Source organism: Athalia rosae, chromosome 4 (genome assembly GCF_917208135.1).
Source record: "Athalia rosae chromosome 4, iyAthRosa1.1, whole genome shotgun sequence".
Classification (NCBI taxonomy): domain Eukaryota; kingdom Metazoa; phylum Arthropoda; class Insecta; order Hymenoptera; family Athaliidae; genus Athalia; species Athalia rosae.
Window position 1 is genome coordinate 15,014,585 of NC_064029.1, and position 15,448 is coordinate 15,030,032.

Below are 15,448 nucleotides of genomic sequence, written 5' to 3' on the forward strand. Positions count from 1 at the left end.
GACGTTTCCACCGCCTCCACCGCCTCCGCCGCGCTTCGTATCTCCGTGGGGTACGTGTGTTGGTGTAGCGATGGCGGTTGGTGAGAGGAACCTCCGGAGTTCGCCGGCGAAGTCGCTGGCTTCGGAGGGTCGGGCCACGGCGCATTGGAGGAACTCGAGAGGCGGGTCTGTCCTCCCCCGTTTTCCCCGCCGCCCGGCGGTCGCGATCCCTCAGTTACCCTTCGATCCCCTCGGCTCCTGCCGCTACGTTCATTCCGCTCCGCCCCCACTCCACGGCGAAACGCAGCGGTGATTGACAGTTGGCGAACGACTGCGGACGGCGCAGGATCTAAACGTTAGGCGCTTCACGCTCGCTCGCTCGCTCGGTCGGTCGGTCGGTCGGTCGAACGAGAACGGTCGCTTTTAACGCGGTTGTTTGGTTTATAATAAAAATTGTAATTGTTACCGAGTTGATAACATCGTCGTGCAGCGTTGATGATAAAAGCAACAAGATAAAATAAATAAATAAATAAATAAATAATAATCATAGAAACGAAAAAGGGGGATATCAGAGTAAAGGGGAAGAAAAAGTTTGTAACAACACGTATTTACGTATTATTTCTGCGATACATATGTTTCCATACGTATACCTGTGTGTGCGGACTTAACATTTACCACGCACTTTCCCATGCAGCTGCGTTGAACGAAATGATTCCAATACCTCGACGTTCACTCTGACAACCTTTGAGAATACGACTGCGAAATAAGCTGGTGGCAGGTCGCGAGCAGATAATATTTATAAAGTTACGGTGCAGTGCGGTAACCGGTTTTTCCTTAGTTTTTTTTTTTTTTCTTCTGTCTTCTAAATATTACAAACAACGAAACTATAAACAGAAGGTGAAGATAATGATATAGTTGATACCCCACCCCCACCTGCCCCGCCCCCATCGGTAATTACCGCATTACAAGTGATAACAGTTCGGTATTTGATTGTTTTTTTTCGTCTGACATCAATTATTTCGAATCGATTCGCCGATCGAAAAATACCACACGGTTTCGAAGGAGAGACGCAACCGCGCGCGATTTGCGTCCACGTGAGAAATTTTATCACCACAACGAGATAATAAAATTATTTATTCCCCGGAACGGCTACGTTACATATAAATATATATATATATACGTATACGTGTATGTTTATATGTACATATGTATATATGTATGTATATAAGGAGGCACATGAACGTTACGATTATTGGAAAGTTGTGTTTATCGGTAAAGGTACGCGGTACCGTGCTCCGAAATCATCATCGTCGTCGTCACCACCATCACCATCGTCGTCTAGAATCGCTGCTGTGCCCGAGTTGAGATTCAAGTTGAAGTTGAAGTTTACGTTACGTTGAACACCCGCGTGCCACGGTTATAACAGAATTATATATCAAAACATATACCACACAAACACACGCACAGTGGTGTATGTACATGCATATTATACACACACGTACAAATTAATACGAATTAATACGGGGTGGACTATTATTATCCGCTGGTGTTTGTGCTGTTTGTTTGTTTATTTTTAACAACGTCGTTGTTGTAATACAATCAACGGCGATATCAACGTCGAAAGTTTGTGCGTCTTTTTATTTCGAATATATATATATATATATAAAAAAAAGTTTTTTCTTTTTCAAATTTTTTTCTTCTCTACCGTACAAATTCAACAACGGATCCGAATCACCGTGTAACGTTCGATTTCGTCGACGTTCTTGTTCCTCTGTAATAATTATCGTTATCGTTCCTCGTACGTTGATCTCTGACGCGATCTACTTGATGTCGTCGATCGATCCTGCTGATCCTGCTGCTGTTGCCCTTGTCGTAACAGTTGAGCGATCGCAAAATAAGGATATAAACGATCCAACCGAAGCTTCGACAGCGATCGGACATCTGCACTATTGAGAGAAAAATAAAGGGTGTTGTACCGACAGTAACGAAGATCAACGGATATCGAATAAAAAAATTCCAAAATCATCCACGTAGGATGAAGGATACTCCATATTCTCATCTCGATGTACGAATATGTTTTAACGGAAGGCGCGTGATCACTGGGGATAAGTGAAAAGAAAGAAAAAAAGGAGAATTTCTGTCAAAAAAAAGTATCCTAGAAACTAGAAGAAGATAGAAACACAACCTTCTCTTGTGATACACCTGAAGCCATCGATTACGGATAATATCGTGAAATAATAATTTACGTGTGTTCAACGAGTGTACATGACAACACCGAAACAACGCGTTGTTCGTGTTGTATTATCGATAGCGAAATAACACAAGAGGAAGAGAGAGAGAGAAAGCAGAAGAAATATTGTTGTAATAATATAAAGTGATATCAAGTGCAACGAACAACTCCGAGATATATCGTACGCACGTACGTGTATGTGCATTCGTCTCGTTGAAATAAACGGAGTCGCAAGCGTAATCGTATATAATATCGTGATATTTTTTTTGTTCGTGTTTCGCGTGTGCTTCGTTGGTAATTATTTTGAAAAATTGAGGAAGATCGAGGAGAGGAAGAATACGTGCCGATTTCTACGCGTGTTTTACCCGCGAGTTTTAATTCGGTTTGTTTCGTCGGTTTTTTTTTATTTTTTTCGCTTTCCTTCGTCGCGTTGCGTACCGATGCCGATCACGTGTGCACGAGTGGAGGAGGAGACGTGCATTTAAACAGTTTTGCCGGATCTGGATCCGATCGGAAAAGTCGAGGAACGACGATCGCCGGGTTCGTTCGATGTCGAAGAGCATCGAGAAAATCGCATCTCAATAAATCTTGTAGATAATTCAGAGGAATCGAAGTAAAACCGTGATCAATATAGCCTCGAGAGCAACGGTGTTGAAATTGCTTTCGGCTGCTGCTGCTTGCTGGTTTTGAGTAAAAAAAATCTGGTTTTCTACTCTCAACGATTGTCGTCATTTTAATCGTGGCTGTGATGTTCGGCGACTGACGGTACCTGAAATTACAATTAATAATAAAGAAGAAGATCGCTAAAATTTTCATCAAACTTAAAAGGCCGGTGGACAAAGCGTGAGAAGAGGAGGAACAAAAATTTGAAGAAAACAAAAAAAACGACAACAACAACAACACCCATCGACCGCAGTTGCGATAAATTGCAGTGTCGAAGATGCGAAAACACGAGAACGTTTCTTCATCTCAACCCGTTGTAACAGTGACGAAGTTGAAGAAGCTGTTTTGCTGACGTCAGTTTTCACTATACGCCTGTATTGTAATATTTATTAATTTTAAGTAAAGGAGGAATCGACGCGACGTCGATCGCAGTCAAAAGCCGGCGCTGTTCCGCTGCCTTGGCTGGATGATCATCATCAGTTTCGTCGACGATTGACTGAGACACCGAACAATAATTATATTTAACGGATACGCGGTGTGGTGTGTGTGCGCCGAAGCCTCGCGCTAGTCATTCTCGTCCTATATAAACTTCTTCTTTATTTTCAATTTTTCTCAATAACGATATTAATAAAAAATATCGATCCAACGACACGAAGAAGCGTGCATACACAACGACAAGGTGGACGTTAACGAACTATACGACGACCGCAAAGGAAACCCCGTCAATCGATTCGTTGGTCGAAGGGTTGAGTCAATTCTCAAGTGATCGCGAAATATAAAAAGGAAAAAAACGGAAAAAAAACTCTTGGATAGTGTGCAGATTAAAAGTGAAACTAAAACAAATACAATTGAACAAATAAATAAGTAAGGAAAAGTGTGAAGCGTGAAGTCAATTGCGAGTGAGGGAAACACAGCCGCTACGGTGGCTCAGCACGCAGAGTTCCCCGGCGCGGCCAGGGCGTTCATGGCTCAGCCAAGGGTAGGTTTTCCCAATCAAAAACTATTCTAATATAGCTAAGATAATTAGAATTACGTAGGACTACGGAAATCGCCCCGCGAGACGTCAGAGTCGATCGAACGATGGTTTTGAGCGCGCGGATCCGGAGAAACCGAAATCACACGTAATTTCTGCGGCGTGAACGAACGTAATGAGAAGTTTGAAAAATTCGGTTTCCTCACGAAGATCGTACGAGCGTCGGACTGGGTTCGAATTTTCTTATCGAGGAACCCCGCTTCACAACCGAATCGGAATAGATTCCCTCGTTTCTCCCCCGTACGCACATAATCGGTGCTTTTTTTATAGTTTCGGCGCAGCTGGTTACGCACTTTGAAAAATATATTATTCTTGTTCTCTCTATTCCGCGTTTTTATTTCACTTTCGAGCGTATCGCCGTGCACCGTGGCAGCGGCCAGGGTAGAACGTAATATCGACATTACGGACAATTATATGAACATATTTTTTATACGTACGATTCAAATTCCCGCACGCACCTTACGTACACGCCGTGTATATAATACCTGTACGGCTACTATACCTATCTGTTTATAGGTACAGCTGCTTTTTATACCTTCTCTTTTAGATAGGTTGTAAAAAAAAAGAGAGAATAATAATATAATGACGATGTTAAACGGCTGGGCGAGGTATATATACCTATAAGATCGTTACACTAGGTATATTATATACGATATCGTGTCGCACAAAAATTTTCCCTCCCTTCTGCGCGAACGTCATTTTAAGATCGCGGTAATAAATAAACCTACACAGGTAGGTATATGTAATTGCACCACCACGACTATCGGGATCAGCTGCCATTCCTGATCTTTTCTTTTTTTTTTTTTTTTCATATCCACCTAATTTTGTAGACACTCTTCTTTTCCACGTGATTTTTTTAACAGTAGTTTCGTAAAAGAACGAACATCGTGCAGGGCCAGATTTCTTTTCCTTTAAATTTCAACTAACAAGGATTAGGTTTTTTTTTTCCTTTCGGTCAAACTAGTTTTCGGGTTTGTTCGCTTGGACAGAATTTATATGTATCTAAATATGTTGAGTCTTTAATTTTTATCGTATTCCGTACGAAACGGGCTTTCTTATCACGCGGTATTAAAATGTATATATATGATCCAAAGTTGTTTCTCATATTGAATAGAAATTTAAACATGTACAAACGCGGCAGCTGTCGCGATACCGAGACGACGACAATAAATATATTAATACTTTTGGGGTGATGTTCGTAATTAAACAGTCTTACTGGATTCGTTTTTTTTTTTTCTTGTTTTTTCCCCCGTGATGTTATTGATTTATTAAATCTCCAGCGAGACATTACACATTTTATAGATACATTAAATGTACGATAACACGTAAGTGATAGTTAATAGAATCTAGTTTGAAAATAAAATTAATTTAAATTACAGTTCAAGAGTCATTCGTCTGAATAATAAATAATACAACACAGTACAGCAACGACGTTATAAATGTAATGACTGTGTCCGTTTTTTTTTTTTGCTGATAAAAACGCGAAAAAAAAACAAAACAAAAAAACAGAAATCGTAATATCGAAATAATATTGTTTGGATATTTTGCTGAAATTTCGTATGATCTAGTCAGATATATAATATGCGTTTATTACGTTATTACAATCTTATCAATTAAGTGTAATGGCCTAATTAACGTTAATATAAAGATTTAATGATCGTCTCGCAAGTCGTCTAAGAGCACATGGGCTTCGTATATCGTTCGCGGGCGAGGGGGCAGAGAGAGAGAGAGAGAAATATTCTGCAGCATTGCAATGTTTTCCAAATGTCGCCATCAATCAGAGAGTAATGAACGTTTCGCGCTACTCCCCCGCGCGCTCTCGCTTATGTGCCTACGTATACCTACATTTTGAATATATATATATATATATAAATATATATATATATGTACACTCGTATACGTGTTACCTATGTAGCATATACACGTGCATGGCTTATAACGTCATTACACGTCGGGTATAACGGAAGCCATACTGTATACCGATCACCTATAAACTCCACCCATGCATACATCATTTTATCCGCGTTTAGATTTACGTATGCCTTACATATATCGTGAACACGGGCGGTACGTACCTCATGACCGAAAAAATCATTTCCCATCTAGCCTCGAATTTCGAGTGTAAACTTTCAACTTGCAGTAAATATTTAACGACGGTAGACGTACGCGTTTTGATTCCCGCACAAAAGTACGACATTCGATTCCATTCGATCGTGAGATTCACGCACGGCCCTGCAACGGATAGATAATGGAAAATGATACGGCTAACGCGCTCCGAAGATATTATTTCGGAGGACATGGATTTATCGGGTGAAAAAATTCCACCGACGGCCTCCCGCGGTCCATGAGAACACGTTTCCTTGCTTATATTTTTCGACGTGATTCAACGACAGCCGGACATCTGAAAAATTTTTTCAATCTTTATCCCGTATTTTTCGAATCTCTGGAACGAAAAATTATTGCCAAATTCTTTCGTAATTTCCGTTTCAGCGTTTCTAAATATTTTCCTGTAATCTTCAATTTTTCAACTTTGAGCTCGTGTGAAAATTCACTTTTTCACACTACCACACATCGCATAAACCGCCGTGCCGGCCGTATAATAATTCGAAACGTTTAGTCTGACCTCATGTCTGTCGTACGTAACTTGTTGAGCACATACGTATGCATATATATATATATATATATGTATATATATATTTTAATAAAATTATTATGTATATGTACGTATACGATATTTTGTATACATACGCGACGATCCCGCTTATCTGTCACGTACGTCCTGAACGATATACTTATATGCTACTAAACTAAACCACCTCTACGGGGTATAATAACTGTAACGACCACGACGTGTGCCACTGATCTCGCAATCAAAAAACCGTAAAGTAAAATAATGGATGGAGAAAATTTAAGATTTTTGTTTTATTTGTTTCATTTTTTTTTCTTTTTTTTTCTCCGTTGTATGAAAAATGTGAATGGGTTTACGCGACGGGTTTCGAGTATGTATATATAGGTATACACATTCAGTTTTTTCTCGTTGTATTAGCCGGTAACATATAGTCGCGCATTTATTATTCATTGACTAATTACAAATTAGGACCGCGAGTCGCTTGTAATTTGTAATTATAAATGCGCGACGCGCGATTGTCCGTATAGGAATTACTTTGGAATAGGTTTCCTACTCGCGTTTATAATTATGACTGTCGTTCACGTGTGGGTGAGTGTATAGCCACGCTGCCACTCGTGTGTGTGCGTGCGTGTGTACTTATGTAATAAATACGTACAGGTAAAACGTACGTGTTCATTTCGTATTATCACAGCATACCTACGAATATGGTCGGCGGAGTCTTTTTCGTATTAAATATCGGCGGGGCCCCGGTGCAGCGTACACGTATCGGTTGTACATACGCGTGTATCCTATGTACCTATATCGGCGATCATTCGCTCAAAATACATATAAACACGTACATATATATATATATATATATATATCTATATAGATATGTACCTGAATAACATAAATATGGTATATACGAGCGCATAAGTTAAAATATTCCGCTCAGCTGCACGAGTGATATCTTCATAGGTCGCTACGTGAGTTATTAGCCATGGTTTTTCAACGGAATACGGAATTTGCGAATACATCTATAGTAGGTTTCGTGGAGATGCTGATGCTCTAGCTATTTATGCTGTCGACTCTTCTTCTTCTTCTTCTCCTTCTTCTTCTTCCTCTTCCTCTTCTTCTTTTTCATCTTCTTCTGCACGCTGCTGATGCTGCTGACGCTTTCCGGTACACTTATATACAAGTTCGGCGATCTCTTCGCGATGACGGGTGACGAATAAATATGTATTTTATTATATCCCTGAATAATATTTGTAACGTGGGAAAATAGTTCGGGCTCATATCCGCGATCTCACCGATGGTTCGTTCGAGTCATAAATTTTAAAACGATTTTATTTTTATTTCTTTTTATTTATTTATTTTTTTCCTTCTTCAAGCTCAATTCGTGTGTTTTCACTGGCCTCTGTCACAATTAACGGCAATTTTAACGTGTATCGCTGATAAATCAAGTTGACAAACTAAAAAAAAAGATAAATATTGTATGTATACAGTTAGTCAAATTATTGCTCAAAAAATTTCCGCTGTTCGGATGTGATTTTATCCTAATTCGGTTTGATTCCATATTTCTATTTTTGCTCGTCAGAGTGAAACTTAATTGTAAGATATCCGGTGAGTTTCAAATTAATGCAAAGCGCGGAAATGGGAACAACTACATGCCTGTTATATTTATGAGACGTTCGACGTGTCTGCGGGTCAAGCAACTCGCGGTTGTATTAGAATTTGAAATTATCTGATCTATACTGCTAGACGGAGTAATAGACACCGTCTGATCCTGTGCTAGACAGAAAAAAAGCAAAAAATTCAACAAAACGAAGGGGAGTGGCGATCGTAAGATTTCGAGAACCTCGGCCTCAAAATATTCAAAATTTTCGAAATTCCTTCCTGGTCATTATGCAGCCGACGTGACGGATAACTTTTTTATTTTATATTTTATTTCATTTCATTTTTTTCCTCTCGCTTTATAATGCGGTTTATTATTCACCTCTGGAATATAATACAAGATTATCGAGCGTTTCAACGATTCCGCGATTTTATACGTATCCGCAGTACACTCGATTCGGATTGATACACGTGCAAAAATATGTAGTGCAAATGACGTTGAAATCACGCGATAAAACTGCATTGGTATATAATGAAAATACTTGCGAGAGATGAAAAAAAAAAAACGACAGAAAAAAACAAAGAAAAGAAAAAACCTGGCGTTATAGGTGCAGCGTAATATGATAATCGTAACGCGACGTGTAACGTAATATAATAATTATTGTATAATTGTGTTGTTCTGATCTTTTGTGCAGAATTATGGTGCACGAGATACACGATTTACTACTGTACGATACGAGAGTATATTATACGCGGTGCATGACAAAAGTATATATATATATGTAAGACTTTTCAACGTTATCGTACATGTTACAATATTTAATATAGCCAACACATCATCAATTAAACAGATAATTGCAGATTTGTCAACGTGCAATTATAATATAGCAACAAATTCGCTTGATGCAGTGATAATTATATGTATACATGTATGATGTCAGACTATAGTGAGAATTGCGTAGAACGCGGAACACGCTCCTCGAACATGAAATAAAAAGATTTTTCCTCTTTCGTTTCGTTCTTCAAATTCGCCTTTTAAATTCACACTTCAGATTTGCCCTTTAAAAATCGGTAGTTTCCTACCGATCGGTGTGGGCGACGGAATTATATAATCGCGCGGCTCTATCTGTCGCGAATCTTTTACCTGCGGTGTAGAATTTTGATATCTTGTGCGAAAAAAGTGGCGAAATAAATTGCGATTCTTCAACAGACTGGTGTGGTAAAATTGAGAATCGAAAATCTCAAATCTATACGAAACAGTCTCTCGGGTCGAGTTATTGATAATTTATGGAATTATTTTTTTGAATTGGGGCACGCGTTGGCACGATATAATTATTCAATTTGCTAATTTTATATCACCACGCGCTTGCCGTAAAAACGAAGTGAAGAAAAAAAAAAAAAAAAAAAAAACAACCGGGAGCAAATGAAAGAAAAAGTTTTGTATCTGTAGTATAAATAACTTTACGATTGCGTGCAAGCTCCCTATTTGACAATTAGTTGATGCGTGGTACGCACGTACAGTAAGGCACATCGTATATTTTTCATTTGAAAAAATATCGAATTTTCTTTCACACGAATTTTGCTGTAATTTATCGTTTCGGCGATCGCGCGGCGTTATACAGGTGCGACGAGTTTTAATTACGGATTTGGATTTGATTGTAAAATGATTTTTTTCCCCCCCATTCTGATTTCAGTACGACGACGGCGGGCTGCACGGGGGATACCTGGAGGGCGGAGGCGGGGGTGGTGCGGGTCTTTATGATCCACACGGCAGCGGACGAGGGGTACCGGGACTCCATCATAGCCCTCACCTCGGGGGAATGGGTCCCGCACACCCCCAATATCCACCACCACCCCCACAACCCCCGCAACACGTCTTGGCCGCTGCTGCCGCAGCCGCAGCGTCAGCGGTACCCGATGTCCACAAAAGAGACAAGGACGCCATTTATGGGTGAGACGAAATTTTCCCATTAGTTATTTTTTTTCCTCTTTTACTTTTCTTCCCGTTTTTTACAAGTAGATCCACACGTACCCAACATGATGTAAGGTACATACGGTATGAATTTCTATAATTCAGGTCGGAAGTGCGAATCTCGTATGACGTGTTCGCGGTGCAGCGAGATATCGTTTTTACATTATTTTCCCCATTTTCCTAATTTCAAACCCTTTTTTTTTTTTTTTTTTCTTCGTTTTCTCGATAGGGTATACCCTAAATTGTGCGTATACGTCAAGCAGACGCGACGTCGTGCGTTAAGCTGTCGCGTTGTTTGTCCCGTCGAGTAGAATAATGGTGGACGACATGCGTCGCTGCCTACACATCATGGCGTCGCCGAACCGCGCTTTTGACAAATATAATAATAAAAATATTTATATTACACCATACACATAAATATATACCAGCTACACCGTACCCATGTATCATGTAATACGCAGGTTCAAGGTGCGGGAGCAATTTTTTTATTTTCAATAATTTTCTCTTTTTATATAAAATTCGGTTTTTTTATTTTCACCCGAACCACGTAACGGTACGCTTCACCGCGTATATTACATCGGTCAGAAATTTTTCTGTCCATTCAGTTTGAAGAAGTTCTCGGTGTTTTTTTTTTTTTTTTTTTCTCTTATCATTTTCGACAGAATGCAAATGCCGCGGACGTGATTGATTGACGTGGATAAAATCAACGTCATGTATAAGCTACACACGTTCAAGCATATCGACGGTAATACACGTTCACCTGTATAGGGTGCGACGCGTAACCTTCTCCTTGAGTTGTGTCGAAGAAAGAAATAAATAAAAAAAATTTCTCGCCCGCAGTGTATGGGACGAAATTCATTATCTAGTCCGACGCGTAATATCATCGACGATTGAAATTAAACGGATGCAGAAATTATCCCAGATTTTATTCTGACATCGACATTGGACGAGATTTTTGCCTTTTTTTCCTTGTTTCGTTAATCTATTCTTAAAAAGGGCATTAACCACGTACGCGCAGGTGCGGTATAGTAAAGAGTTTCGCTTGTCAGAAAACAACACAGTGGGTGTTTCAATTTTCTAAAGTCGGAAGCCTCATCCACTGGTTATGTTCGTTCGACCCTGTAATTTTTAACACTATACTCGCTCTATACCCTGTTTTCTGGCCCCCGTGCTTATGCCGCCATTCCACTGCTGCTGCTGCTGCTGCTGCTGCCTGCCTGCCGTTGCAGCTTTGGTAAATTCTTATTATCTTCGAAGACTGGTATTAGGTAGGAGGAGGATACTAAACGCGCTACACTTTATATCCATAGTAGGTGATCCCCTTTTTTTATTCATTTTTTTTTTTTTTTCTTTTCTTTCCATACCTTTCTCTCCGCTACAGATTTCAACCCTTTTTTCTACCTAGATCCGATTCACGCGAGTAACCAGCTATTTGATTTATTCGCGTATCACGAGGATTCGACATTTTTTTTTGCCTCCAGACAAATTATATTCAACGTCATTTGCGTTTAATCATATATATTCAATTTTTTGAATCGTTTACAATTTTACACAGGTATATACCTTATAAATCTTCATTAATCAGGGTTACATTATCAGTCACTCTCAGACCCGATCGCCATAAGTTAAAAAAACGCCTTTCCGAATATACGCAATGTATTTTCACGTGTAACTACATCATACTAATTACTCACTACACTGTAATTACGTATCTTAATTACAATTACAATGATAATAATTACCTCGCCGACGCCGAAAATGCGCTCATAGCTTCCGCGATTAATATACTCGACACTTGATTATGCGCTGAGGATTATAAAAATATATGAGCGTAATTGGTATTTCTCTATTCGATCCGGGGGGGGGGGGGGGGGGGGGGGGGGTTTTGACTTAGACGCGAAAAATAATAATTCTCAACATCCGCCCCGATGTAACGCTCCGTGTTATTAATTTTTCCTCAATATTTTTTTGCTCCTCTTATTTCTTCTCTCGATCTTCGCCGCATCTGGTGCGTTACGAGGAAGGTGGTTAACGCACAATGAATGCACGCAGAGATTTAACTTGTCCGCACACCATTGTAAAATCTAAAGTGCGGCAGACGAACGCCCTTACAGGCACGTATAATATTGCGGTTTTCCTTCAATTACGCATAATATAATACGTCGGATTTTTTTCTGCGTTCGCTGGTTGTACGCCATATGTGTAATATATATTTAAGTGGTCAACTAGAGTTTGTGAAAAATTTATAGGAATTTCTACGCGTTTGAAATTGTGGTGAAACGCGGTAAAGGAAAAAAAAAAAAAAAACGAAAAAGAACAAAAATAAAACCGACGAAATTATACACCCCGGTGTACGGGTGATAACGATGTAGATATAGGTACACGTTTTATTCACGCGTACGTACGCGTGTTACGTATATATATACGCGCGTGTAACGCATATATATATATATGTATTTATGTACACGTGTATCAGCCGTGTAGTTGCAGTTACGGAAACCACAAACCGCAGTATGTATAACGCGGAGGAGCATCCCCCAATCAAGTTGCAATCATATGATTATATCTGCGGTGTCGCATACCGTCACCTCGTTCACCTGTCACTCTTCCTCTCGCCAAAGACTACCCCGTTATTACGTCGTATAGTTTTATACGTGTACGCACACGTTTACATATATATACGTAAAGTTTATAACTTGAAACCGCACCACTGCACGCGTCTCAACGCCACATCGTAATATACGTGTGCGAAATGTGTTGAAAAATTTCGATCGAACGAACGACCTTATTACATGCTTCTTTAATTTTAATTAGCTAATTGTAATATCGATAATACCGTTGATGCGCGTTCGTCGTTATCCGATTATACGATATCGCGTTTATTGATGATATATGCATGTATTTTTCGATCGGTAGAAAACTGTGACGAAAATTTCGCTGTGTGGCATTCGGTTTTTTTTTTTTATCAGCCATTTAATTTACGAAATCTATTGATTGTGATCGGTTAATTAATAGCGTGTTTCGGAGACTAATTTATCTGAAGTTTTCCGAATGATAATTGACCGTTGATCGTTGTGTCGAATGAAATACGAGACAGCTATGTATGTATATCTATATACCCAGAGAAAGAAAGAAAGAAAAAAAAAAAAAAAAAAAAAAAACGAAAGACAGGCTAATAAATTAAATATATGCGAGTAGAATTTGAAATATATTTTTCTATATTTTAAAATGCGCGTACGTTATTCCGATCGATATATCTAACGTAGGTACGTACTATGTAACCCAACGTACGTGCGATGAAATTTTAATCTTAAACCTATCTTGCGCAGTATCTGTAATAGGGCAACTTACACTATATCATATAAAAGTGAATCGTACTGATTTATACCTCGTACTCGCTCCGCGGATAATAAAATTCCGAATCGATCGATATTAAATTTTTCTTTTTTCTCCGACCCACGGGTATCCATCCCAGGTTTTCTATAGGTTTTGAATTTTACAATATCGGTTCGGTGCGCGTTGATCATGCGGTTCGAAGATAGCGCGAGGGGGAGTCCGCGCGATTAGTAAAGGGAGAAATTTTTTTTCCACTTGTGCAACGTTCTCTTCTCGGTTCTCTTTCGTTCTTATATAGTTTTGTTCTTTTCTGTTCTTTTCGATGTTTGCCGGCGGCTGTTATACTGTGCAATGTTACTGCTGCAGCGGCTCGGCAATTTGTCGGAATTCGTTCCGAATCGTTTTAGGTCCGCGACCGCTACCATTCGCATACACCGTGTGTGCTGCTGCTGCTGCTGCTGCTGCTGCCGCTGATACTTTGGCAACATGCACGTTACGCTGCATGCAGACTGCACTCTGTTGAATTTTGCAGACTCCTTATGGGCCCTGAAGGGGTTTCGCGGGTTATCCAGCTACTGAAACTCCTCTTCTCAATTTCATAGCAAATTTCTGTGTACAACAATACATTATAAACCACACGTGTATACGCGTCTGCCCCTCTTTTTTTTTTTTGTTTTTTTGTTTTTTTGATTTTTATTTCGTTTTTCTTATTTCTCTTTTTTAGCCAGGCCAACAGTATCACTATATATATTATCCTCGCGCGGCCTTTAAAATATACTTTGAGGCAATACATATACCCACTTTGAGCTGAAAAATTGACTCGCGAAGGTATTTTTTTTCTTTCGTTTCCATTTCTTTTCTTTCTTAAAAAGCAGCTTGTAGCAGAGGTGTATAATTTTCTACACGTGATTTGACGTGATTTCTTTCCATTTTCGTATTTTACATTCTGACGATTTTCATAATTTGAAAGTCTTTTTTCTTTTTTCTTTTTCATCTCTAATAGTTCTCTTATCTTGTTCTCTTTATCCTCAAATCGTACATGGCGTTTTGTCGAACGTTTGACGAAAAAATTTCTAAAAAAAAATAAAATAAAAAACGAAACCATTACGCACTGCAGATTACGCGTATATTGGTACGTGCCCACAGCAATTGTTGCAAGTTGCGAATAAGAGACCCGCGTTGTACCTAAGGCTCTTATATATTTTGCTTACATGTTACGTACGTATATATACCCGAGAACCGCGGGGCACGTGGATGAACGTATATATGCTTGCAACCTTTTAAAGGAATGTTGAAAATCTATATATTGAATTTTTTTTTTCTCCCCTTCGAACCGAAGTCCAAACTCTGCGCGTATGCCTACTCGATACAACGCCCCGTCTAAACATACGCTATGTGTATTGAAATTATACTGAACTTTGTTAAGCTCGAAGGGAATATTCTACTCGCTAAGAGCGACGCTCAGCGTCCGACGGAAAGCGACGCGGTCAGTCAGTCGGATGCCTAAGTTCGGTACATTTGGTTCCCGTTGAATTCCACTCGGAGCGGATTACTCGCTTCTAGTATCTGTATCAGTTACTGGTAATCGTAATTTTATGGTACTCTCGTTTTTATTTTTCTCCTTTTCCTTCTTTTACTTTCGATTTTAGCGCCTGTCGTCTGGTCTACCTCCGGTTTACTAAACTCCAGTTCGCACAGATCGAACATCTAGACATAATAAAATAAAATTCAACTCGCTATTCGGTTGAGTAGAGCGAGACATTATTTTTATAAAAAAAAAAAAAAATGAATGAATAAAATTAAATTCAGAACGAACCACTAGGCGTATCTTGTTACCTGAAACGATTTTTATACGACTCTATTTAACACATAGAAATTTTATTTCTCAGGAAATAAATATTTTCTATCTCATCTCGGTCACAAATATTGGGGAATATTTGAAATCATCTCAAAGAGTCATTTTTCTTCGAAAACTTTCTACCGATTTCGGTTTCGTTTTTTTTTCCAATTCTT

The 15,448-nt window shown here is 39.2% G+C and overlaps 1 protein-coding gene across 6 annotated transcripts in view; it reads left to right on the forward strand.

Moving 5' to 3' along the window:
- The first annotated feature begins 285 nt into the window (after positions 1-285).
- Positions 286-15,448, forward strand: part of LOC105687648 (homeobox protein homothorax) — a 303,587-nt gene continuing 288,424 nt past the window's right edge. For 5 of the 6 annotated variants that reach the window (XR_007278162.1, XR_007278161.1, XM_012403453.3 and 2 more), the window contains exons 1-2: positions 287-3,851; positions 9,822-10,078. Coding sequence is in view for 4 of the 6 variants with exons in the window: in XM_012403453.3 (XP_012258876.1) it covers positions 3,837-3,851; positions 9,822-10,078 (272 nt within the window). In the remaining 2 variants the exon portion in view is untranslated. Of the gene's footprint in view, positions 3,852-9,821; positions 10,079-15,448 lie in introns of all 6 variants that reach the window. The other variant, XM_048654505.1, reaches the window with a different exon arrangement.